Source organism: Triticum aestivum, chromosome 7D (genome assembly GCF_018294505.1).
Source record: "Triticum aestivum cultivar Chinese Spring chromosome 7D, IWGSC CS RefSeq v2.1, whole genome shotgun sequence".
NCBI classification, from domain to species: Eukaryota; Viridiplantae; Streptophyta; class Magnoliopsida; order Poales; family Poaceae; genus Triticum; species Triticum aestivum.
In genome coordinates, this window is record NC_057814.1 from 140,072,691 (window position 1) to 140,099,836 (window position 27,146).

The following is a 27,146-nucleotide window of genomic DNA, read 5'->3' on the forward strand; positions in this document are numbered from 1 at the left end:
CTACACCGGGTCACAACGTGCCTTAGCCGTCGTGGCTCTATCAAATGAAGTTCCCACTCATCTGGAGGATGTGCTAAGGCGGCTTGCCGTGCTACCTCAACGATTCCAAGAACTGAGACGAGCTTCTGCAAGAGCCGGAGCCATAGCCGCATTAAGCCGGGCCAAGGCGTGGCTACCGGAGCTAGACCCGGCCGACATCGCCCTTGGGTATCCCAGCTTGAAGGAGGACGGCACTCCATTTTATCAAAAGGACTTCGCCGCTTGCGTGAAGGACATACGCCCTATGGCCACTCTGATTGGCAATGATACAGATCTCACCAAGAATCAACCGGGTTATGATGCCGAGAATCGGAGAATTCCAACACCGCGTTATGAAACAATCAGCCTGATCCCTCCAACTTGTAAGCATACCTTCGCCCCTGAAGTTGACCCGGCCGGGTTAATTGATGATGAAGCTGAATTTGAAGCCTTAAGTGGCATTGACTGGAAATCATCAACCTTCCAGGACAGGGAAACAGCCGGAGGAGCGAAAAGGGATGAACCGGAAGCTTCAGCCCAACAACACCTTTGATCCCTCAGGCGGCTCATGGTTATGTCTTGATGAAAAACAATGCCTCACTTTTTGGACTTGGGGAGTCATGTAATAGAGTAGGAAAACACTTAATTGTGTCGTGCCATTGCGCATTTGTGGCGCTCAACACTTAAGCCGCCATCTTATATTCACCCGTATTATACTGATCCTCCGCTTTCCTTGCTTTAATCGTCCTGCATATAGAACAAATCACAAGTACCTTGGCGGCTTACCGCCTGGAGGGTCATATATTTTACATATAACCCGGAGTATGTAACAATCATAAAAACCGGTTCTCAATCATATCTTTGAGACATAATCATAACAGCATACCTGTGATCCTTCGATTACGCTGCCGGTTTATGCGATCCAAACAATGAGGTTGAGAACCCAACTCCGGTTTACCAGCACATATGATATTTATTATGTGCTATCAACGTTATTGATCAAGGTTAAGCCGGTGGAATAAAAACCACCCTTGAACACCTTAGATATGATCAAAAAGAACTTCAAGTAAAATCCAAAAAAATTGTTTGCAAGAAGAAACTCCAAAAAACCTTAAGGCCTCTGGTTCGAATACGACCAGAAAACCGTCCCAAAGGGGTTAAGCTAAGATTCGAATACGATCATATAGCCCCCGATGGCTTTGGCGTTGCCGATCAAGAGGGTACCGATAGCTATGTTCTCTTTGGTTCGAATACGACCTATGTTTGAACAGGAAGCCCCCAAATGACCTTGAGAGTTGTTTAACGACGCTGATTCGAATACGATCCACGTCGGTTCTCAAAGGGGGTTGAGCTATGGTTCAAATATGACCAAGAAAACTCCCCAATGAGCTCGGCAGTGTGCCGATCAAGAGGGTATCGACAGCTATGTTCTCTTTGGTTCGAATACGACCTATGTTTGAACAGGAAGCCCCCTAGTGATCATAATTTTTAACGGCTAGATTCGAATACGATCGTAAGCCGGATCAGCCCCCAAGTGACTATGTGAGATCATAATGGAAATAACAATGACACATGTTACCTTTGAGGGGAAAAAGGACAGAGGTCCTGCTTTATTATTTATCATAATATATACATTGTCACAGAAGTATGTACATTATGAGAGCCGGTGGCTCAAGTGTAATAAGGCCGAAGCTGAGCTATATTCCACGGCCGACAGGTCTCCTCCTCCGACTTACGTGAATCTTTGTGCTCTCGAACATCGATGAGGTAGTATGACCCGTTGTGCAAGTTCTTGCTGACCACAAAGGGCCCTTCCCAAGGTGGGGATAACTTGTGTGCATCTGTTTGATCCTGGATGAGCCGGAGCACCAAGTCACCTTCCTGAAAGGTTCTGGACTTAACCCGGCGGCTGTGATAGCGGCGCAGGTCTTGTTGGTAAATCGCTGAGCGAGCTGCTGCTATATCACGCTGTTCATCCAACAAGTCAAGAGCATCCTGGCGCGCTTGTTCATTGTCCGTCTCAACATAAGCCGCCACACGAGGCGAGTCATGACGGATGTCGCTAGGGAGAACCGCCTCGGCTCCGTAAACCATGAAGAAAGGCGTATAACCCGTAGACCTATTAGGAGTAGTATTGATGCTCCATATCACAGAGGGTAACTCCTCCACCCAACAACCCGGCGTCCGCTGCAAAGGGACCAAAAGCCGGGGCTTGATGCCTTTCAAGATTTCCTGATTGGCTCTCTCAGCTTGACCATTGGATTGGGGGTGAGCCACTGATGAAACATCAAGTCGAATATGCTCTCATTGACAAAATTCTTCCATGGCACCTTTAGACAGATTGGTACCATTGTCAGTTATAATGCTGTGTGGAAAACCAAAGTGAAATATCACCTTTTTCATGAACTGAACCGCCGTGGCCGCATCACACTTACTAACTGGCTCTGCCTCAACCCACTTTGTGAACTTGTCAACCGCCACCAAGAGGTGGGTCTTCCTATCCTTGGACCTTTTGAAAGGTCCAACCATATCAAGCCCCCAGACTGCAAACGGCCAAGTGATTGGAATCATCCTCAACTCTTGAGCCGGCACGTGAGCACGTCTTGAGAACTTCTGACAACCATCACATTTACTGACTAAGTCCTCTGCATCAGCATGAGCCGTCAGCGAATAAAAACCGTGACGAAAAGCTTTGGCCACAAGGGATTTTGAGCCGGCATGATGGCCACAATCCCCCTCGTGAATCTCTCGTAAAATTTCTTGCCCTTCCTCAGGGGAAATACAACGCTGAAAAGCCCCAGTGACACTGCGATGATGCAACTCGCCATTGGCAATTATCATTGACTTAGACCGCCGGGTTATTTGTCTGGCCAAAATTTCATCCCCAGGCAATTCTCCCCGGGTCATGTAAGCCAAGTATGGCACTGTCCAATCTGGGATAACATGAAGAGCCGCCACCAACCGTGCTTCAGGGTCTGGAACAGCCAAGTCTTCCTCTGTAGGTAACTTGACAGAAGGGTTATGCAGAATATCCAAGAAAGTATTAGGCGGCACCGGCTTTCGCTGAGAGCCCTACCGGCTTAAGGCATCAGCCGCCTCATTCTTTTTGCGGTCAATGTGCTCTACTTGGTAACCCTGAAAGTGTCCAGCAATGGCATCAACTTCACGGCGATAAGCCGCCATGAGGGGGTCCTTGGAATCCCACTTGCCTGATACTTGTTGGGCCACCAAATCTGAGTCGCCAAAGCACCTTCCCCGGCTTAAGCTCATCTCCTTAGCCATCCGAAGACCATGGAGCAAGGCCTCGTACTCAGCTGCATTGTTAGTACAGGGAAACATCAACCGTAGTACATAACAAAATTTGTCACCTCGAGGGGAAGCTAACACGACTCCAGCCCCTGAGCCCTCCAATTGCCTGGACCCGTCGAAGTGAATAGTCCAGTATGTATTATCCGGTTTCTCTTCAGGCATCTGCAGCTCTGTCCAATGGTTGATGAAATCTACCAATGCTTGTGATTTGATAGTCGTGCGTGGCACATACTTTAGACCATGAGGCCCAAGTTCAATGGCCCACTTAGCGACTCTTCATGTGGCTTCTCTGTTTTGGATGATATCTCCTAAAGGAGCAGAACTAACCACAGTGATAGGGTGGCCCTGGAAATATTGCTTAAGCTTCCGGCTTGCCATGAATACCGCATAAACAAGCTTCTGCCAATGTGGATACCGTTGCTTGGACTCAATAAGTAGTTCGCTGACGTAGTAAACCGGCCGCTGAACCGGATGTTCCTTACCCGCCTCCTTGCGCTCCACCACGATGGCCACACTGACAGCTCGTGTGTTAGCGGCTACATACAATAATAAGGGCTCCTTATCAACAGGAGCAGCAAGAACTGGCGGTTCAGCTAACTGTCTTTTCAAATCCTCAAAAGCGGTGTTGGCAGCATCACTCCAGACAAAGTCATCTGTTTTCTTCATTATCTGATACAGCGGTATGGCCTTTTCACCCAACCGGCTTATAAATCGACTTAAAGCAGCGATCCGACCTGCCAGACGCTGGACGTCATTTATACACGCCGGCTTAGCCAGAGAGGTGATTGCTTTGATCTTCTCCGGGTTAGCTTCAATGCCTCTATGAGAAACCAGAAAACCCAAGAGCTTGCCTGCAGGAACACCAAAGACACACTTGGCCGGGTTAAGCATCATCTTGTAGACCCGGAGATTACCAAAGGTCTCCCTCAGATCGTCTATCAGGGTCTCCTTCTCTCTGGATTTTACCACAATATCATCCACATAGGCATGAACGTTGCGCCCAATCTGATTATGAAGACAATTCTGTACGCGCCGCTGGTAAGTCGCCTGGGCGCTCTTGAGCCCCAACGGCATAGACACATAACAGAAGGCTCCAAAAGAGGTAATGAACGCCGTCTTCTCTTGGTCCTTAACTGCCATTTTGATCTGATGGTATCCAGAGTAAGCATCCAAAAAACTTAAACGCTCACAACCTGCCGTAGCATCAATAATTTGATCAATACGGGGGAGAGCAAAAGGATCAGCCGGACAAGCCTTGTTTAAATCCATATAATCCACACACATACGCCAGGTGCCGTTCTTCTTGAGCACGAGCACCGGGTTAGCTAGCCATTCTGGATGAAAGACTTCAACGATGAACCCGGCCGCCAAGAGCCAGGCCACTTCCTCACCAATGGCTTTCCGCCTCTCCTCATTAAACTGCCGGAGAAATTGCTTGATTGGCTTAAATTTTGGATCAATATTAAGAGTGTGCTCCGCGAGTTCTCTCGGTACACCGGGCATGTCAGAAGGTTTCCATGCAAAGATGTCCCGGTTCTCACGGATGAACTCGATGAGCGCGCTTTCCTATTTAGGATCCAGATTGGCACTGATGCTGAACTGCTTAGATGAGTCGCCTGGCACAAAGTCAATAAGCTTAGTCTCATCGGCCGACTTAAATTTCATTACCGACTCATGCTCCGTGGTCGGCTTTTTCAAAGACGTCATATCTGCTGGGTCAACATTATCCTTGTAAAAATTTAATTCCTCTGTCGCACAAACAGATTCAGCGTAAGCAGCGTCACCTTCCTCGCACTCCAAGGCTATCTTTCGGCTGCCATGAACCGTAATGGTCCCATTGTGATCCGGCATCTTGAGCTGCAAATATACGTAACACGGCCGTGCCATGAACTTGGCGTAAGCCGGCCGCCCAAATAAAGCATGGTACGGGCTTCTTATTTTGACCACCTCAAAAGTCAGTTTTTCCGCCCTGTAGTTGTACTCATCTCCAAAGGCTACTTCCAGCTCGATCTTACCAACTGGATACGCCGATTTACCGGGCACCACACCATGGAAGACAGTATTGTACTGGTTGAGGTTTTTATCAGTTAATCCCATACGACGGAAGGTCTCATAATAGAGGATGTTGATGCTACTGCCTCCGTCCATGAGTACCTTAGTGAATTTATACCCACCAACTTGAGGAGCCACCACCAAGGCCAAGTGACCTGGATTATCAACCCGGGGAGGGTGATCTTCCCTACTCCATACAATCGGCTGCTCAGACCATCGCAAGTAACGTGGAACTGCCGGCTCAACAGCTTTCACAGCCCTCTTATGAAGCTTCTGATCTCGCTTGCACAAACTGGTAGTAAACACATGATACTGTCCATTGTTGAGCTGCTTTGGATGGGTCTGGTATCCCCCTGCCGCTGCTGATTACCCTGGCCAGATTGCTGGTTAAAACCACCTTGATTACCTCGAGAATTCTGAAAAATGGAATTTGAACCGCCGCCCGGGCCATGAAAGCCGCCGCCACCTGAGCCGCTGCCCTGCCCGTTGTTACCGTTGAACATGTTGGAATTCTTGAAAGCTTTCATGATCGCGCAGTCTTTCCATAGATGAGTGGCCGGCTTCTCCCTAAAGCCATGCCTTGGGTAGGGCTCATTTAACAACTGCTCAAGCGTCGGGCCTGACCCGCCAGATCGGGGAGGTTGTCTCCCCTTACGTCGGTGATTGTTACCCTGCGTGTTGGTGTTGGCCACAAACTCCATACCATCATCAGCCTTACGCTTATTACCTCCCTGACTCGCCGGGTTATGCTGAGGGTCCTTGCCGTTGCCATTCTTCTTTCCCTTCCCTGTCTTTTCCTCATCAGACGCGGGATCCTTGGTACTATCAGAGTCGGCGTACTTGACCAGAGCTGCCATCAGCGTACCCATATCGTTGCAATCGCGCTTGAGCCGCCCAAGCTTCATCTTCAGGGGCGCAAAACGACAATTTTGCTCCAACATTAAGACCGCAGAGCCGGCATCCATCTTATCAGACGAATGTATTATTTCCTTGACCCGACGTACCCAATGGGTCGTAGACTCGCCTTCTTGCTGCTTGCAGTTAGTCAAATCCACAATTGACATAGATTCCCTACATGTATCTTTGAAGTTTTGGATGAACCGGGCTTTCAGCTCTGCCCATGACCCGATGGAATTAGGTGGCAGTCCCTTTAACCAAGTGCGGGCAGTCCCATCCAACATCATGGTGAAGTATTTGGCCATTGCCGCTTCGCTAACCTCCAGCAACTCCATAGCCATCTCGTAGCTTTCAATCCATGCTCCGGGCTATAAATCAGCCGTGTAATTAGGTACCTTCCTAGGTCCTTTGAAATCTTTGGGCAGACGTTCGTTACGGAGAGCCGGCACCAGACAAGGGACACCTCCGGTCCTCGTAGCTATGCCTGCCTCGATACAAGCCGTCGGATAAACCGGGAGGGGTTGGTAAGCTGAGCCGCCTGCTCCGCCTCTTGACGTGCCCTGTCTTGGTCTACCGCGTTAAAGGCTCCATTATGCGCCGGGCCGTGGCCAGCTGGCAAGTCACGGCGCCGGACGTTGCTTGAGCCGGTCGCTGAAACCATGTGCCTGCTATAACTTGGGCTCCGGCTTGGACGAGGGGTTGAATGAATCCTGTCCCGGCTATATGAATATGCCTCCTGTTGTGCCAGAGCCGTCTAAAGAAGTTCTCTGACCCTGCGGGTTTCGACCGCCGTTGGAGAGTCACCCTCGACTGGGAGAGCCGCCAGTCGCGTCGCTGCAGCGATCATGTTTTCCAATGGATTGGAATAATGACCCGGTGGTATCGGCACGTATTGAGGTGGGGCAGTATTCACACGGGGAGGCCCCATCACTTGCGGCTGAACCGGCGTTCCAGCCCCGGGTGCCGTGATTTCTGGCGGGTTACTGGGCCCTGCACCGGGCGTGTTGAAGAGGTTTCGAGGATCATAAACCGGAGGGACCGAGATTGAGCCTTCTGATGCCTCCTCATGACCTCATTGGATGCGTTCTGATCCATCGTGAGCCGGAAAGACTGCGCCTGAATCAGTTGAGTCTGGGCGTCCAGAGCCGCCCGTTCTGCAGCCATCCCGATTCCCTCCGCTGCCAGATCTTCCTTGGCTCGTGCTATATCCAGCTTCAACTGTGCCACCTCCGCATCATGTTGAGCTTGATCCGCTGGGACGACCGTGGCGGTTAGCAGGGCAGTCATCTTATCCGTGAGATCCATCAGCACCTGAGCCGACGAGTGCACAGGGCCTCCTGCCCCAGCGGCGGAGTTTTGAACAGGTTGCGTGCCAGCCATGAAGATTCCAACCCGGCTTGGCGGCTCAAAAGGGTCTGGAATACTGTCGCCATCGGAACAACCCCCGAGCCTGCCGTCTCGAAGTTGATACAACGAGTCCGGCTCACCTGTGGATGATTCATCATCAGAGCAGATGGCCGTCTCATCGCTAGATCTAGATCCTTCAGAGAGTCCTCCGTGGATGAATCCCACAAAAGAACGCTCCAAGGCGGGCAGAGTCCGGGCGGGTCTCGCACGCTGAGCCGTCTCGATGAGGTCGGTGCAGATGTCCGGCTCAGGGCTCGGCTCGCCGATCCTGCCAATGAAAACGTGGATTCCGCCAAAGGGGACCCGGTACCCGTACTCGATTGAGCCAGCGTCGGGGCCCCAGCCTGCGTCGTTGATGTAGAGCTTGCCGCGACGACTCTTGGTCATCCGGCCCACAGCGTATCCCTTGAGCCCTTCGAAGCTGCCCTTCAAGAACTCAAATCCACCGTGCGCTGGCCCCACGGTGGGCGCCAACTGTCGTGGAATAGTCACGGCAGATGCCCTTGTGAAAGGACTTAGTCGTGGAGCCATCGTAACTAGGAAGCTTAAAGGGGTTAAAGCGGGACAAAGGACACGAGGGTTATACTGGTTCGGCCCCTTACGGTGAAGGTAAAAGCCTACTCCAGTTGAGGTGGAATTACTAGGGTTTCGATGACCAGGGAGCGAATCCGCTATGCCTGGCTACCGATTTGATGTTATCTCTCTTAAGCCGCCGGCGGGTCATCCCCTTATATACACGGGTTGACGCCCCACGGCCTACAGAGTCCCGGCCGGCTTATAAACAGTGTCCGGCTCGGTAACTAGTTAATCTTGCCTTACAACACAAGTCACGCCATTACGGCGGTTTATCACTACGGGCCTTAAGTCACCTACGGGCTTTAGGCCCTTTATTGAACCACCATCTACAAGCTTGATATTGGGCTTCATATGATGAATTGCCATAACGTAACCCGGCCCCTCCTGGGGGCGGGTTACGCCAGTAGTTATATCCCCAACAATTGGTATCAGAGCAAGGTACTCCCTTGTTCTGTGTGATTTTGGTTTAACCGCCTGGAGTTTTAGTTATGTCGACCGCGGGAATGAAGATTGTGTCATGCCCCATCTTTAACGGTCATGATTATCCCAAGTGGAAGGCCATGATGAAGAAGCGACTCATGGCGATGAACAACGAGCTGTGGACCATCACTGAGATTGGACTCACCGATCTGTGCAAGATGGCGGAGGCTGATGACATTCGCAAGTACACGCTTCTCAACCTCACGGCAAAGGACGTCATCTGCTCCTCTCTGTCTCAAAATCAGTTCGGGAACATTATGCATCTCATCCATGCGAAGCTCATCTGGGATCGTCTATCTGAGGTCTATGAAGGTCATCGAACTCATCATGAACCCTGGTTCGGGGAGTTCATGGAATCGCGCAAGGCTATGACTTTCAATCCGGAATCATCATCCTCTTCATCATGCCTCATGGCAAAAGGTGCCAAGGTAACTGAATGCTACCTATCTGAGTCTAGTGATGATGAATCTGGTGATGAATTTGCACCCAGTTATACCAAACTTGCTTCCCTTGCCACTAAACAACAAAGAGCTTTGGAAAAAGTTCAAGACATGCTGGATAAGAGCGATGATATGTTGGGTGAAGAAATGGATCAGTCGAAAGCTTTGGCTGAAAGTCTTCAGAGACTTCAGACTAAGTTTGATAATCTTTAGAGTCATCATAACACTCTCTTATCTGATCATGAGAAGCTTTCTTGTGAATTTATTCAAAGAAAGCAAGATCTTGAGAAGCTAAGGGTGAGTTATGAAGATCTTCAGAAGGAGCGTGATTCATTACTTGCTCAACAAATCAGTGCTGCTCAGGAAGAATTCATTCCTCCATGTTTGAAGTGCATTGAACGTGAATCTGCTAATTCTTCACCTGAAAGTTCAAATGCTTCTATTGCTGCAAATTCTTCACCTGTCTCTGCTATCACTAATTCCTCATCTGAGGACATTGCTAGTATCACTAACAATGCAGGGTTGAAGGAATTGTATATGACAGGCATGTACAAAAGCCTCAAAGGGCATCAGGCTCTTTGTGATGTGCTTAAAAAGCAGATCCTCAACAGGAACCCTAGGAAAGAGGGTATTGCCTTTGAGAGGAAACTCAATGCTGATGGGACATACTGGAAGCCTAAGCAGTACCCCAAAACCTCATGGGTTGCTGCAAAGGGACCTCCAGTAGATCCATCTACTTTATCTGGCTTTACATGTGAATCTCCTCATTCTTCTGATGAGTCATTTGACTCCAACTATAAACTGTTTAAGAATCAGGATGATGAAGTATTTGCTAGATATGTTGGCACTAACTGCAGGAACGGTTCCCCTATGAAGAAAATCTGGGTTCCCAAAAGGTGCCTTGAAAGTCTTCAGGTGAATGTCATCATGACACCACCTGTGAAGAATAGGAACCCCAGATCAAATTCTTCATATGGATCAAATTCTTCATATGGATCCAAGTCCTCATACAGACCGAATTCCTCACGTGGATTAAATTCCTCAAAAGGATTAAAATCCTCAAATGAACATCATCGTGCTAACACTTCTGTTTCGCAGGGAAGATCTAAGGGCTATGAATATGAGCATTATTCTTCTAATCATTATGTTCATAAGTCCTCGAAGAATTTCTCTGCTTATTCATATGCTTGCCCTAACTCCTCTTATGTGAAACGAAGTGGATTGGCATCTATGCCACAATTCTCTTATGGAGCTCGCAGAATGAGGAACTCTTTGCCACCCCTTCAGATGTGGGTGGTGAAGAAAAGGAACTAATCTCTTATGCAGGGTCAGGTCTCCAGACGTACTTAAACATCTGAAGAATTTGCTGGAGACCTGAAGATGCTTGAAAGGATGCAAGCTAATCATGAAGAAATGAATTTTCATTTCTCACGTCCTCATACCGCTTTATCTGTTCTATTGCTTGATGAAATTTATCTGATGAAATTGATGTCATATTCTTGACTGATGAAGTATATGAGTTCGTAAGCTGCACTAATTCATCTGCAGGATGATCAACCCACAGCCATTGAGTAGGCCCTCGATAGTGGATGCACAAATCACATGACTGGTGACAAGAACCTACTGATAGACGCTCCCTTATCTCCATTGCATGTGAAGTATATCACCTACGCTGACAAAGACAAAAGCAAGGTATTGGGTCTTGGTAATGTTGCGATCTCAAAGGATCGACACATGGACAAAGTCATGCTTGTCGAGTCCTTAGGATACAACCTCATGTCAGTCTCAATGCTTTGTGATCTTGATATGGTTGTTATCTATGGCAAGTATCATTGTGTTGTGATCATGGAAGCTGACCATTCCAAAGTCTTCGAAGGCTTTAGGAGAGGAGATCTGTATATTGTTGATTTTTCCACAGGACCACAACCAGCTATATGCTTGCAAAAGCTTTAGAAGGCTGGCTATGGCATCGACGACTTGGTCATGCTGGCATGAGGAACTTGCACACGCTCGCAAAGAAGAAGCATGTCATTGGCATTGAGAATGTCAAATTCCTCAAGGATCACCTATGCGGAGCCTGTAAAGCTGGAAAGATGACCAAGGCCAAGCATCCCGCGAAGACCATCATGACTACCTCTCGACCATTTGAATTGCTTCACATGGATCTCTTTGGTCCTAAGCATTATTCTGCATTCACTAATGAAGCATCTCTGTATGGCTTTGTTATTGTTGATGATTACTCTCGTTACACATGGGTGCATATTGTCACTTACAAACGTGAAGTGCAGGAAGTCTTCAAACGATTTTCCTCGAGGGCTTCAACCAACTTTGGTGTGAAGATAAAGCACATCAGAAGTGACAATGGAACTGAGTTCAAGAATACTGGTCTTGATGACTATCTTGATGAACTTGGTATTACTCATGAGTTATCTGCTCCTTATACTCCTCGGCAGAATGGCGTCGTGGAGCGCAAGAACAGGACTCTTGTTGAGATGGCTCGCACTATGCTTGATGAATACAAGACACCTCGTCACTTCTGGATTGAGGCAATTGACACTGCGTGCCACATCATCAATAGGGTATATCTTCACAAATTCTTCAAAAAGACTACCTATGAACTCCTCACTAACAAGAAACCCAATGTGAGTTATTTCAAAGTCTTCGATGCAAAATGTTGGATTAGAGATCCTCATCACAATTCTAAATTTGCACCGAAAGCACATGAAGGTTTTATGCTTGGTTACGGAAAGGACTCGCGCACCTACAGAGTCTTCAACAACGTTCAGCACAAAGTTGTTGAAACTATAGATGTGCGCTTCGATGAAACTAATGGCTCGCAAAGAGAGCACCTACCTCCTATGCTAGATGAAAAGTCACCTGAGGAAACCATCAAGTTCAAGGCTACTGAGGATGTCATTCCTATCGAAGAATCTGCTGAAGAAGTCATTCCAGAACGTGAAGAACATCATGCTGATGCACCTGAGGAAAATGGTGCTGAAGAAAATGTTGATCGAATTCCTCAACGACAACCCGCTCATCCTCGCATTGCAAATGAAGTGCAGATAGAGAAGACTAAGGCCACTGCTGAATGAGGTTCTCGACCAAGTCCTCACAAGAAGCAGGTTGCCTTCCAAGTTCCGACTAGTGAAGATGAAGCTGATGATGAGGAACTCGCCGAAATAATCAGAGACAGACAACAAAGGGCCGCTAGAGCCAAAGGCACAAATGTACCTCTGCTTTTGGATCCAAAGTTGATCCTCGACTTCATTGATCTCTAGCACAAGGACCCCAACACTCCTATGCCCGACTTCAAGCTGACTCCTGGCCAAAGTCACATGCTGACCGCCTTCATAGGTGAAGAAAAATGGAAATTTGAGAAGGCCAGGCGGTTGAAGAAAGCGCAATACAAGAAGGAGCGATTTCTGAAGAAGAATGTTGTCAAGATGACCACTGACGAACTTGTGGCTGTTCAATCTGAGATCAAAAACCTCAGTGATGAATTTGACGCATACCGTGCTGATTGGCTGGGAGCCAAGGTCAGATTTGTGAAGTTAGCTGAGAAATTCACTACCAATGTTGCAGCACCAATGCAACACGAAATTCCTCAGGCTGAGGCATCTGCTCAGCCTACTGAAGAACATGCCAGCACCGCTGATGAAAATCAGGCTGCTGATGAAATAGAAAGTACCAGGGCTGATGACTGCATTCCAGCCGCTGATGACATTGCCAGGGCAACCACTAGTGTTGCGCCTGATGATCAAGCCAGGCCAGCTGAAGGTTCAACTGCTGTGCCCGAAGAAACTGACCATGCCAGGGCAACTGCATCAGTTGTGCCTGAAAAAATGAACCAATTTCCTCTACTCCTCCTGCACCTACACCAAGTCCAATTCTTCCTTCTACATCAGAAGCTAAGAAGACCAAGGCTACGGGGCGTGCAGCAGTGAAGAAAAGGAAAGCATCAACTTCATCAGAATCTTCAGCACCGAAGAAGATGAAGAAATTGACAAGCTCTTTTGAGAATCCTATTGATGTTGTTCCAGTCTCAAACATGCCATCCAAGGAACTCGTTCCTTTTGGTGAAGACTATGAGATCCCAACCGGATCCGATGAAGATGTTCCTTCTGCTGCTTCTTTAGAGCAGTTGGACGAAGAAATTGAAGTGGATACAATCCCTTCAACCCCAGTTGTCTCATCGCCCATGCCTCAGTTCACAGCTGAAGAGGCGGGCGTTGAAGAATTAAGGGAAGAAGATGAGGATGTGGACATTGGGAGCACAACTCCAGTGTTGAATGATGACTTTTGGGAAAGTCAGCACCCCAACTCTCCCATGTTCACTCCTCTGCAACAAATTCCTCAGTCCCCAGTGCATACTGAAGTTAAAATGGGCTCTGACGAACCTCACTCCACTCCTTCCATTCCAGAAGAGATTCCAGCCACTAGTGCTGATGAAATTGCTGCTGAAGAATTGAAGACCCAGGCTGCACCTAAAGAAGAAACTGAAATTCCTCAGCCTGTGGTTCCTGAGATTGCGATTCCTGAGGTTGTGATGCAATTGACTGACACTCCTCAGCCCAAGCCGAAGGATCCTTTCTCCAAGAAGCAAAACTTCAAGGCTGATGACTTCTTCCATGAGCATGTGTTCTTCATGGATTACAACCCATATGACTCTGTTCGTCTTAGAAGGAAGCGTTTCTGGACTGCTAGCCAAGCCAACTTCTATTCTTCGCTACTTTTCAACAAGGACAAAGTCTTCGACCATGAGCATATTCCTCACGTGGACATGGAATCACTGTCTTGCTTCAAGCCAGTCCTCAGTGTTCTTCACGATGCTGGACTGCTCAACTTTTGCACTGATATATGTGATTGGAATGAAGAACTAATTCTTCAGTTCTATGCAACGCTGCACATCACAGGAAATGCTGAAGATGTGAACTCTTGGGTATTGGACTGGATGACAGAAAATACTCACTTCAAAGCACCAGCCTCTGAATTGCTTCATGCCCTGCCTGTCAGTCCTCCCCTTGAAGGTGCTCGTTATATATACCATGAACATGAGCTTACAGATCACTACATGCAAGTGTTGATGAAGCCACTGAAGCCCGGTCAAGCCCCAAGGACCAAATTCCTCGTGAAGGAATTGTTGTATGTGCCTCGGACTGTCTATCGCATTCTGACGAAGACATTGAGTCCAATCAAGGGCCACGACTCGAATGAAGAAGAGGTCGTTGGCATCATGAAGAATATTCTTTTCAACATCATTCATGGCATTCCTGTCAACTACCATGATTTCTTCATGAGGACTCTGGCCAATGTTGCATTATCTCCATTTGAGTTGAAGCCTTACGCTCCCTGGATTATGAGATTCCTCAGGTCAAGGTCTTCAATCAATTTCAAGGCTGACTTTCAAAATCATCTCAGCTACTTGCCCCCAATAGAAGTCCTCAAGCGGATATTTTCCTCAGCTGATGAAAAGGGCAAGGCCACTGCTGTTATTGATGAAGGCATTCGTCCATTGGATGGTCAATTCCGCAAAGCTGCATCTTACTCCACCAATGATGACTCTGCCACTCATGACTCTGCCGCCAATGCCTCAAATCAAAATCCTCAAGGCACAGCTCCAAGGGTGATGACTGATCGTGAGCTTCTCCTCAGTCTTCACCAGAAGGTCGATCGCAACCACAAATGGGTTAAGCGTCAGTTTGGTTCAATTCTTCACAACATGACTGCTACACACAATGCAGTGAAGAAGAACCACTACTACCTCCATGAAGTTTTCAATCGCACCTGGGCCGTTCTGTCTCATCTTTATGGTGAAGAAAATCTGAAGCAAATGGGTTTCAAGGAGAACTTTGATTGGTCTCAGCCACCAACGAAGAAATTCAAGAAAGTCAAAGTTCCTTCCTTGGTGGCCAGCTCATTTTCTTCATCTCGCGACACTGATGAGCATGAAGATTTGGACGACACTGCGGCAGACCCTACTACAACAACTGACCCCAACAACGCTGGTGCTCCTCCATCAACATCATATTCTTCAGGGGCGTTAGTCCTCATTTTTCGTCCCTTTTGGTCATTCGATGACAAAGGGGGAGAAATTTGAGTTAGCCTTCAAGCGGGTCTCTATATATGGGCGTTTTTTGCTAAGTTACAACTCTCGTTCTTTTGAAGATTTTGTTGGATCGAGTTGTAAACTTAAACCCGATGGTGGTCTGATACTTTTGTTGTGTTCTTCTGCATGCTTATTCCTCATATATGTTAATGCATGCATACTGAATTACATCAGCCACCATATTTCATCATGCATTTCAAATTCTTCATATTATATGTTAAATGCGTGTATGAATTACAAGATATAGGGGAGATCTCCATGATTCTACTCTTCAAGTGTGCATTGCTTCAAAAGCAAATTCCTCACTATGCACAACTTCAGGGGGAGTTCTTCTATATCTTGCAATCAAATTCCTCAATACCAGTATTTACACTTCATATGTTTTATCCCCGTTGAAACCTTAACCTATATTGTCATCAATCACCAAAAAGGGGGAGATTGTAAGTGCATCTAGTGCCCCTTAATGATTTTGGTGTATCGAAGACTTATAGGTTAAGGGACTAATGTGTTTGTGAGTGTACACAGGTCTATATGTCTATGAGGAGTTTGATATTTACAGAGAAAGTCGATCCCTAAAAATGAATGTTTTTGACTGAAGACTTTGGATTTCTAAAGACTTTTTGAAGAATTTGAAAGTGAAGAAATTGGTGTGACCATGAAGACTTGGTATTCATGCGAGGAACATGAAGCATGAAGACTTTTGTTTTCATAGTTTCATTTTCTCTTTCTTGAGTCATAGGAAACACTGTACTGTTAAAGGGGGTCGAGGAAAAACTAAGGAAAAATTTCCAAGTGATGCTCATCTCAAAATCCTACACCTACCAATCCCTTCGAGTGAAGCCATTGAAAATCTCATACAGTTCAGTCAATTTCTTCAGTGATAGAGACAAAGTTCTTCTGGTCTCTGAGGAATTTGTTCTGACCAAGGAGTTAGGAATTCGCCAGTGCGGATTGCCTACAAGTGAGGAACATGATAGCCCTAAGGAATTTGATTGTCAAACTTCCAACCATTGCTGTGTTATGCGCCAGCTGTCCCAAAATATCTTATCCACCTAACGGTCATATCATTGAAGGGTATTTATGTCTTATCATGTCGTGCTGCTCCCTAGGCTATAAATAGCCGCCCCCTACAACCACTAGTTGGTTGGCTGCTCCGAGAGAAACTGACACTTGTCATTTGAGAGCATCCCATCCTCCGAGGACTTTGAGCGAAAATCATCAAGTGAGGAAACCCCAAACCCAAACACCTACAAACCCAAAGTGATTGAACATCACGGAAGAGATTGATCATGTCGTGTTACATTTGAAGACTGTGCATCTTCCAGACGGTTAGGCATCATGGTCTGAGCATCCAATAGGAAATTGTGGATCGCCGAGTGACCGAGTTTGTGAAGGTTTGGAAGTCACCTGAAGACTTACCATGAGTGATTGGGCGAGGTCTGTGTGACCTTAGCTCAAGGAGAATACGGTGAGGACTGTGTGTCCGGGATTGTGTGTCCTCAGGTTTAAATACCTAGCCGCTCCAACCAGACGTACAACTGTCACAGCAGTTGGAACTGGTCAACCAAGTCATTGTCTTCACCAAGCCTACTGGTTCTATTTCCTCAACCCTTTCATTTCCTCATTACTGTGTTGTGTGCTTGTTCATATCTGTTTGAAGACTTTGACTGAAGACTTTCTCAATTTCCTCAGTTCAATTTCTTCAGTCTGTTTGTCTTCATCATGTTTTATCCTGTGCCTACTCTTTCTGTACTCTGTGTTTGTTTTCATTTCATCATGATGTCGATGCTTATGTTATGTTATGACTGCATCTGAGTACTTATTCCGCTGCAATTAGTTCTTCGCTAAGGAATTTCCTCACCTTGAAATTCCTCGGTGAAAAATTTATAAAAATCGCCTATTCACCCCCCCTCTAGTCGACTTAACGCACTTTCACCCACCTTATATAGGTGATGTGGGCTAGGGTTTTACATACGAGAGATCCAATATAGCTATCGCCATCTTGACTTGTGCATCAAGGTGGTCCTCTACGCCTATCCGGGCTCCGGGCCTCCCTATTTGCTGCTCTTTGCGGTATATCAATGCCTGAACATATACGCGGCCACCCGACTGGGCCGACCCATTGGCACATAGCGAAGAAGCGGTGGGGCACTAACAGTGAGAGTGAGAGAGCCGGACAGGTGATGTAGGGACCGACTTGAGCACTATAGCGAACCGGTTTGAGATACTATAGCGAACTGAACCACTGTAATTGGTTCATGACATTGTAACAACCAGAATGAATTAATGTAACAATTCTATTGACACAAGAGAACCATTTTTTGAAATTCCAAACATATTTTGAAAATTGTGAACATTTTCTGAATTTGTGAATAAATTTTTGAAAACACAAAGGTTTTTTGAAAAACCCAAACAATTTACGTAACCACGAATATTTGTCGAAATTCCCAAACAATTTTTGAATTACTGAACAAAAAAGAAAAAAATGTTTTTAAATTCTCAAGCATATATTGAATTTGTCAAAAAATGAAAACATAATTTAAAAACCCTAACAATATTTTAAAACATTTAAAAATTTAAATTCTCAAACTTTTTTTAATTGTTGAAAAAAGGAAAATTCTGAAATAACATACGATATTTTTCTAAATTTGGGAAGAAACTTCGAAAAGGGAACATTTATTAAATAAGGAATAATATATAAAATTTTGGAACATTTTCGAAAGGAAAAATAAACTTGAAAATATAAAAATAAAATAAATAAAACAAAAGGAACAGAAACAGAAAAAAAAATATAAAATCGAAAAGATCCCAATAAGAACCGAGCACGGAACCTTCTAGAAGTTACCAAAACCGGAGTTCTGGAGTATTCTCTGCTGAAAATAGTCTGGCCCATGTCGTTCTCTCCTACCTTTGCCCTGTGCATTGCTGCGACATTTTCTCGCCGTAAGCTACATATAGCGAATTCCTCCTACTTTTTTCTTGGGCATTCAATTTATGAAGGATCCTCGGAAGTTTCCAGGCCTGTTTTGAGCAGCTTCCAGGCCGGTTTTCGAAGCTTCAAAACCGGCTTTCTGCCTGGTTGTTCTTTTTTCCCAGGGTTCCCTAGTTTTTTGAACGAGTTTTATTTTCTGTTTTTGCTTTCTTTTATATTTTCGTTTCTATTTTTTTATGTTTTCATTTTAAATATCATCAAATTGTTTTATAATACATGGACGTTTTCAAAATCATGGAAACCAGTGAAATTCATGAATTTGTTTTAATTTATAAACATTTTATTCGAATTTTGCGAACTTTCTAAGAATACATGTTCATTTATAGCTTGCGAACATTTATTTGAATTTGTGAAAAAAAATCATTCATTTTTATTGGTTTTTATGGTTTTTCTTGCTGCTTTAGTGTTTCTTTGTGTTTTCCCGGATTCCTTTCGTTTTTCTTTTTTTTTTCCGCACTTTCCACTAGTTTCCGATTTTTCTTCTGTTTTTGTTTTGTTTTATGTTTTCACTGTTTTCCTTCAGATTTTGTTTCTTCTATAATATTAGGGATTTTTTTTGTATTTTCACTAATATTTCATTTGAATTCATGAAAAAAATTGGATTCATGATTTTTTTCAATGTTTTAAACAAACTTAAATGCATGAACTATTTATTGAATCAGTAAAAACATGACCATTTTTAAAATTCATTTTGTAGGTAATCAACAATATTTGAATTTGTCTCTTTTTTTTAATTCATGAACAAGAATTGTTCAGTGTATATTTCGAAAAAAGCTTGACTGTATATAAAAAATGTTCTGTAACTAAAATCTGTTCACCTTGCATTTGAAAAACTTTATTGCGTGTAAATAAATGTGCACCATATATTAATTATTTGTTCTGGTGCATATTTTGATAAAGTTTACTTTATATTAACAAAAAAAATCATTGCATACAAATAAAATATTCATCGTATATAAATAATTGATACAGTATGTATTTTAGAAAATTGTTCTCTATTTGTACAACTGATAGAAATTGCAAATTTGAGAACATTGTTTTTCCAATTTACGGTCATTTTTTAAGTTCATATCTTTTTGATTTCGTGATTTTTTTTAAAATCATTATCGTTTTATGAATTCATGAACCTTTTGAGATTTACACATTTGTTTTTTAATTCATGGACTACTTTCAAGTTCATGAATGTTTTGTTGAACTCATGCATATTTGTTGTTGAATGATGTTTTATGAGTTCATCAACGATTTTCTAATTTTTGAATATTATCGAGCGTATATTTTTTGATAAAAAAATCTAAAGGAAACTGTTGAAAAAAAGCCCACATTTTAGAGTGTGTGAATGAGCGATACAAGAAGCGAGCGATCTAGTGATGGAGGCCTTTCTAGCCAAGGCAATGTAGGTGCCGTGGCAGCAGTTTGTAGAAACAGAGTTGGATGTTTCTTGGGGTCCTCCACTATAACGTTCAACAAACTACTCGATCCTCCAAATTCGGAGGCGCAAGCATTGAGGTCCTAGCTTTTACCGAAGATCTCAACTTATGCAAAAGTGGTGATTGCTTCGGACAGCCTTGAGGGTGCTACAAGCATCAACAAAGGTGCGGACTCAATTTACACGCAGCTTTTCAATGGAATACAGCACCATATGAAGGAATTTGATGAAGTTTGCTTTCTGAAGCCCGTGATTTAGCTAAAGCTTCTTAGACTCTTGCAACTGGGCGCCAATTGTTGCTAGGGGTAGTGTGTGACATCATTTGTATACCACACACTTTGCTCATCGAATAAAATCTCTATTTACCATTAAAAAATGCACGTGAGCGATCTAGTGATGGGTCGGGCAACTTGTCATACGTTTCTTTTTGTAATCCTTTTCTCTATTTTTCTGTTTCTTTTTTCATAATTTCAAATTTCAAAAAAGTCCAAAATTTAAAAACTATGTGAAATTTTGCATTTTGTCCATGTTTTTCAAAAACTGTTCGCATTCTCAAAAAATGGAATTTTCAAATTTTATTCATGTTTTCAAACAAAATCCCCTTTTTTTAAGAATTGTGTTTCAAAATTGTTCATGTTGTCAAAATTTTGTTCATGTTTTCCAAAAAATGTACAGAATTCTTTAAAAGCGTTCGCACTTTCAAAATGGTTCGGGTTTTTTTCTTCATGTTTCTCAGAAAAGTTTGGAGTTTTTAAAATGGTTCTTTGTTTTAGAAATATTTGGGTTTTCGAAATTGTTCACAATTTTCAATAAATATTTCGAAAGTTTTAAAAAATGTTATCAAAAGTCGACTTTGCAGTGTGTTTTTAAATATTTCACGCATTCCATCAATCACAAGGAAGCATCCCTATATGAATGAGGTCATGAGCATTCAGGAGCATGAGGTCATGAGATCAGTTCCTCACCAGTGCGTCCCTATATGAATGCGCGTCCATCTCTTCTTTTTCAAATAAAGGAAAGAAAAAACATGAAAAGGGCCTGTAAGACCAGCGAGAAAAGCCAACAACCCAGAAAAAAGACAGACAACAATGTACCCTGAAACAGACGCACCTAGCTCTCCCTTCACGCGCCTCCCTAAATAAGCCGGCCTAGCGCGCGGGAGGCCGAAAGCCACTGCCTCCATTTTTTGCCTATGTTATTTCAGGTTTTTGGTTTTGTTTTTTGTTTTTATTTAAACTTGAAATTATTTTTTGCGGGTGAACTTGAAAAAAATTCTAAATAGAGAAAATGATAACCAAGCATTTGAAAAATATGAAATGCGTATACAGAAAATGTTTCTCATGTATAAAAAATATATATATAATTTGTACGAAAAAACTTGATAATGTATTTAAAAAATGTTCATAAGGTATTTGAAAAAAGTTAGTCAAGTATATGAAAAATATATACAAAAAATACAATCTGTATGAAATAAAATTCTGATTATGTATTTAAAACTGATCGTCGCAAAAATGTACATTATTTGTGAAAAATGTTTATTGACACTAAGAAAATACTCACCGCCTATAGAAAAATGTAAACCATGTTTTTCAAAAAATTGAAATTTGTATTCGAAAATGGTTAAACATGTATATAAAAAGTATTAGATATATACTAAAAATGTACAACGCGTATGAAAAAAATTAGACATAAAAAATTGTTTTCAAAAAACTTTTAATCATGTACTTGAAAAATGTAAACAAGTATATAAATATGTTTCTGATGTATACGGAAAATGTAGAATCTGTATTGAAAATGTTGTTATGTATTGAACAAAAAGAAAACCGATGAAAATCGACAAAGAAACAAAGGACCCAACGACAAAACCCAGAAATAACCAAAAAAGAATTGAAAACCGAAGAAAAGAATGAAAACAGTGAAAACCGAGAAAGAAACAAATCAAAGAAAATCGACAAAGAATGACAAATTAAAGTTAGGAAAAGAAAAAAACCATATGAAAACAGAAAAAGAAATAAAACAAAAATGGTGTAAAAACAAAGAAAAAACTAAAAATTAAATAAATCCATGAATAGAAAAAGTATTTGAAAAATGTTAAATGTGTACAGAGAAAATGTTTCTCACCTATACAGAAAATATACAGTTTGTATGGAAAACGTTGATCATGTATTTATAAAATGTTACTCGAGCATTAGAAAATGTTAGTGAAGCATTTGATTTTTTTTGAATGTGTATGGAAAAAATGTTTGTCATGGATAGAAAAACTATGTAAAAAATATACAATGTGTATGGGAAAAAACATATGGATTGTGTATTTAAAAAAGTGAAAGATGTATAAAAAATGCTGCGGGTGTATACAAAAAATGTACATTGTGTATCAAAAAATGTTTATGGTCGTTAAAAAAACATCGTTTGTGTATTGAAAGTTGTTGACCATGTTTCCCAAAAATGTCAATCTTGTATTTGAAATATGTTAAACGTGTATATAAAAATGTATTACTTATATACAAAAATATACTATGTATATGAAAAAATTAGAATGTGTACCAACAATATTGACATGTGCTGAACGAAAAGGAAATTGGTAAAAATCGAGAAAGAAACAAAGAATCCCAATAAAAACAAGAACAAGAAAACAAAGGAAACCAAGAAAATCAAAATATAAATAAAGAAAACCAATGCAAAAGAACGAACACAGTGAAAAGTGAGAAATAAATAAATAATTAATGGAGTAAATCCATAAAAATCAATATTAAAACAAAGGAAATGAAAAAAATAGGATTGAAAAGAGAAAACAACAAAAATGGGAAAAATAAAAGGAAGCCGGTGTAAAAACGAAAGAAAAAAACTAAAAAAATCATAAAGGAACAAAAGAATTAAAAAAATGTTAAGGATGTCTAGGGAAAATGTTTCTCATGTGTACAGAAAATATACAATTTGTATAAAAAGGTCATCGTATATTTAAAAAATGTTAATCAAGCATTTGAAAAATGTTATCCAACTATTTGAAAATAATAATAATAATCAAGAATTTGATTTTCTTCAAAAGTGTATAGAATTAATGCTTGTCATGTACATGCACACTATATACAAAACAAATACAATGTGTGAAATAAAATCTTGATTATGTATTTAAAAAAGGTTAGACATGTATGAAAAATGTTGTTGGTGTATACAGAAAATGATGCCTTTCATGTCAAAAAATGGTTACAGTTATTTAAAAAATATTACTGTGTATCGAAAAATGTTGACCATGTATTCAAAAACATTTAATCACGTGTTTGCAGCATGTTAAAAATGTATAAGATATATGCCAAAATTTACAACTCGTATGAAAAAATTTAGACATAAAAATAGTTTTCAAAAAATGGTAATCATGCATTTAAAAAATGTTAACCATGTATAGATGTGTACGAAAAATGTAGAATCTGTGCGTACAAAATTGGCATGTGTTGAACAAAAAGAAAACCGATGGAAATCGACAAACCCAATAGAAATCCTAAAAGAAAAACCAAGACATACAAAAAAGGCTAAAGAAAACCAATGCAAAAGAATAAAAATAGTGATAGAAACAATGAAAAATGATTTAAACCAATAAATAAATAGGATAGACTAGAAAAGAAAACACCAATGAAGATGGAAAAGGAAACAAAAGAGAAAAAAAACCTTTGTAAAAACAGAAAAGAAGAAACTCATGAAGAAACAAAAAAACCGGAGAGAACAAAATGAAACGAAAAAAGAAGAAGCAAAAGACAGGTAATGCTACCTGTGAGCAAGCGAACTAGCAAGGGCTAGGAAACTAGTCGGTCTAGTACTGTAGAGAATGCAAAAAAAAATTCAGGCGATACAAAAGCTAGTCTCGCTGTGAGGGAGATATATCTCTCGGACCCTGAAACATGCGCTGAGAGCGAAAACGAAAACAGGCCAACATGCGCCGCATACAAACGTTCTTGAGGCCACAACATGAATCACGGCGTGAGTTTCGATCCAACGGCCATGCTTGTGAATGAGATCAAACTATATATCGCCAGCTAACTTGCAATTTTGTTTCTTTTGTTCCCTTGACCTAGCCTTCTATACGACACCCTTAGGACGTAGCTAGGTCTCAGTCGAGTGAGACTTAATCAGACATAACATGCAAGAAAGAAAGAAAAGAATAAGCTTAAGAAAAATATTACATGAATCTTGATGTAAGATTTTACAAATATAGCATCGACAAAGAGTCAACCGAGATATAGCGACTCTAGTATAGGTAGCATTTTCATGCATGCATGTTTTATTAAAAGAAATAAATGTAGTGGGGCTGATGAGTGGCACAGTGATAATGTGACATGTGTGCATGTTGAGATAAATAAGGTAGTGGGGTGAACTTGTATATAGTATAAGAACGTCATGCTAAAGGCAGGGCATTATCCGAAGAAAAAAAAACAGCACTGACCACGCACCAACTCACTGAAATCACAACACAGCCAAATTATGACTTCACGTGCCGATGACTGCTTCATAGTGAGTAACCGAGCCAAGCGCACATGTTGCATGACGCTAAACCGCGGCGCAGCCGATGCTGCCAGCGACGTCGATGACGAAGCGGTACCTGACATCGTTCCTCTCGAGTCGCTCCATGGCCGTGTTAACATACTCCATCTTGACGACCTCGACATCCGCGGCGATGCCGTGCTCCCCCGCGAAGTCCAGCATTGCCTGGCAGTCGCGGACGCTGCCCACGCCGCTCCCGGCCAGGCGCTTCCCGCCCGTGACGATGGCCGAGGCCGGCAGCACCATGGGCTCGGTCGGCACGCCCACCAGCACCATCTGCCCCATCGGCTTCAGCAGCTCCAGCAGCGGCAGCAGCTGGTGCCCCGCCGACACCGTGTCGATGATGCCGTCCATCGTGCCCGCCGCTGCCTTCATCTCTTCGGCGTCGTGTCTGACCAGGAAGTTGTCGGCACCGAGGCGCTCGACCGCCTCCGCGCGCTTCCTCGGCGACGAGCTGATCACGGTGACCGTCATCCCAAACGCCTTGCCGAACTTGACGGCCATGTGGCCGAGGCCGCCCAGGCCGACGACGCCAAGGAGCATCCCCGGCGCGTTCAGGCCGTACTGCACCATGGGGCTGTACACCGTGACGCCGGCGCAGAGGAGAGGCGCTGCCCCGGCCGGTGGCAGGCCCTCCGGGACGCGGAGGACGTAGTCCTGGTTGACGACGAGGACGTCGGCGAATCCCCCCTGAGTGGTGGCGCCGTCGCAGTCCACGCCGTTGCAGGTGAGCAGGAGGGCGGGGCAGTTGTTCTCGTACCCCTTGACGCAGCTCTCGCACGCGCGGCAGGAGCCGACGAAGGAGCCCACGCCCACCCTGTCGCCGGCCTTGAAGCCCCGGACGCCGCGGCCCACGCCGGTGACGACGCCGACGATCTCATGCCCTGGAACAATGGGGTACATGGCGTTGCCCCACTCGTTCTTGGCGACGTGCAGGTCCGTGTGGCAGATCCCGCAGAAGAGCACCCTGATCGTCACATCGTCCTCCTTCTGAACCCTGAAGTGAAACGACAGCCAGCTGAGCTCAGTACGTACCACACTGTCACTAGCTAGTACTACCACCACGTCCACGTGAGATGGAGATGTAAACCTTCGTGAGAAGCTGTAGGGGGAGAGGAGACCGGAGGCGTCTCTGGCCGCCCACCCGAGCGCCGGCTTACTCTCCTGCGCCATGGCTCGTTCTTTGATCCTGCCGTGCCGTTCGTTCAGGACCTTTTTCCTTTCTATCTTTCTCTCTTTTTCAACCAGGATAGTATTTCTGATAGAGCAATGCTACATCATGGAGTTCAGAATAAATAGACGGGCGAGCACATCATGGGCATGGGTTTTAATTTTGTTTTTAAACACTCAAATGGAAATGGCTGAAGGATATGGGGCGACTTGACCGTTCATTTTTTTAAACCGTGAAGAATGATTTAACAGACGCAGTGCTGTAGGCCAATGTAGTGGAGTGGGTAGGTGAGGATGATCGGATCATTGAGCAATCTGTGCGTGTGCGCTCAAAATAAGTTTGCACCTTCCGACCAAAGCGTCATCAAACCATCTCATGCAGTGGCACGCGTACTTATTTCAGCCTTACCAAATGTACCCCTATTAGAATATCTCCAACAGCCGCGCAAGCTAAAAATCAGAATACAGCGCCGGATTAGCCAGCTTTTACGCACGGCGGTGCGCTGGCTCCAGCGGCCGTCGCAAATTAAAGCGCGCCCGAGCCACTCCAGCAGGCGCGCTATATTTTATCTGTTTTTTCCTACTACGATTCGATAATTGATAGTTGATACAAAATGTGTAGATAGTTTTCTCCTACGATAGATAGTTCATAGTTCGTCTGACTCGGACTCTGCCTGCTTCTACGATACAAAATAAAACGAAAAAGTAGTACTACTCATCCGGCTCGGACTCTGCCTCGGTGATGTCCTCGTCCGATGTCTGTAAGTAGGCGTCAAGGAACCGCTCGTCGCCGGAGTCCCAGGAGGACGCATCTCCTAGCACGATGTTGTATTTAGCGACCGCCCTCCGCGTTCGATTGTCCTCGCGATAGGCGGCTCGCTCCTCCCTCCTCTTCGCCCTCTTCGCCCTCCTCTCCGCGAAGAACTGTTCCTCGTTGGTGTCTTGCGGGAAGCGATGGCTCCACAACGCCATGGCTTGCTCGTCCATCTCGGCCAGCCTGAGACGACGCTCCCGCCTCGGGTGCTTGCGACGATCCTCGTCGGTGAGAAGCCGCGGGAAAGGCGCCAACTCCTGTGCCCGCTCCCGCGTCGCCACGTCGGCGAAGTTTATGTCCTGACGGGACCGCAGGAAGCGCCACGCCGCAGCGTCGTACGCCCGGGCGCCCTCCTGGGCGGTGTTGAAGGTTCCGAGGCGGAGGCGCATGCCGCCGCCCGACCGAATATTGGCGGAGTAGGTGCCGGACGCAGCGGCGAAGCCAGCCTAAAAAATCTGTGGGTTCATAGTTAATTTTCTGAATTTTTTTCTTCACACGTAGCTCCGCCACTGGCCGGACGGACGCACGCGGACGCCGCGGTAGCACGAAGCTCCCCGGTGAAAGCACATGTGGTGCCCCCATGTGTGGTTTTGGTAATTGATGACAATCTCTACGGACTAACGGTTGCCTTGAGTTATATTTGAAGGATTTGTCCATAGGATTGTCTTGAAGTCCATGTGTTGGTTTCAAGGAGTTTATGAGATGGCCAAAGTGCTTTTCAAGGAATTATCCAAAGATTGGTCATGTGAGAGTTGAGCTTATTGTAAGCATGTCTTGAAGAAGAAGATTGTGTGAACATTCAAGTTTACCTTCAAGACATCATCCTAATGAAGAGAGTTGGAAAGATTCAAGGTTGATCAAGACTAAGTACAGAGAGTGATTCAAGTTGATCAACACACAAAGCGCACAAGTTGTACCGAGAGGGA

The 27,146-nt window shown here is 44.1% G+C and overlaps 1 protein-coding gene across 1 annotated transcript; it reads right to left on the minus strand.

Moving 5' to 3' along the window:
* Nucleotides 1-23,857: 23,857 nt before the first annotated feature.
* LOC123168838 (probable cinnamyl alcohol dehydrogenase 8D) lies at nt 23,858-25,409 on the minus strand. The gene is made up of 2 exons (XM_044586701.1): nt 25,327-25,409; nt 23,858-25,233 (listed from the first exon to the last, which is right to left on the minus strand). Exons 1-2 carry the CDS (start codon nt 25,407-25,409, stop codon nt 24,243-24,245), a joined length of 1,074 nt encoding a protein of 357 aa, XP_044442636.1. The 3' UTR covers nt 23,858-24,242.
* Nucleotides 25,410-27,146: the final 1,737 nt, after the last annotated feature.

Bases quoted from the DNA above. Each gene is read 5' to 3' on its own strand.
- LOC123168838 (XM_044586701.1), bottom strand. From the start codon at position 25,409: ATGGCGCAGGAGAGTAAGCCGGCGCTCGGGTGGGCGGCCAGAGACGCC. The intron at 25,234-25,326 runs GTTTACATCTCC...GTTTCACTTCAG, and splicing joins CCCTACAGCTTCTCACGAAG to GGTTCAGAAGGAGGACGATG.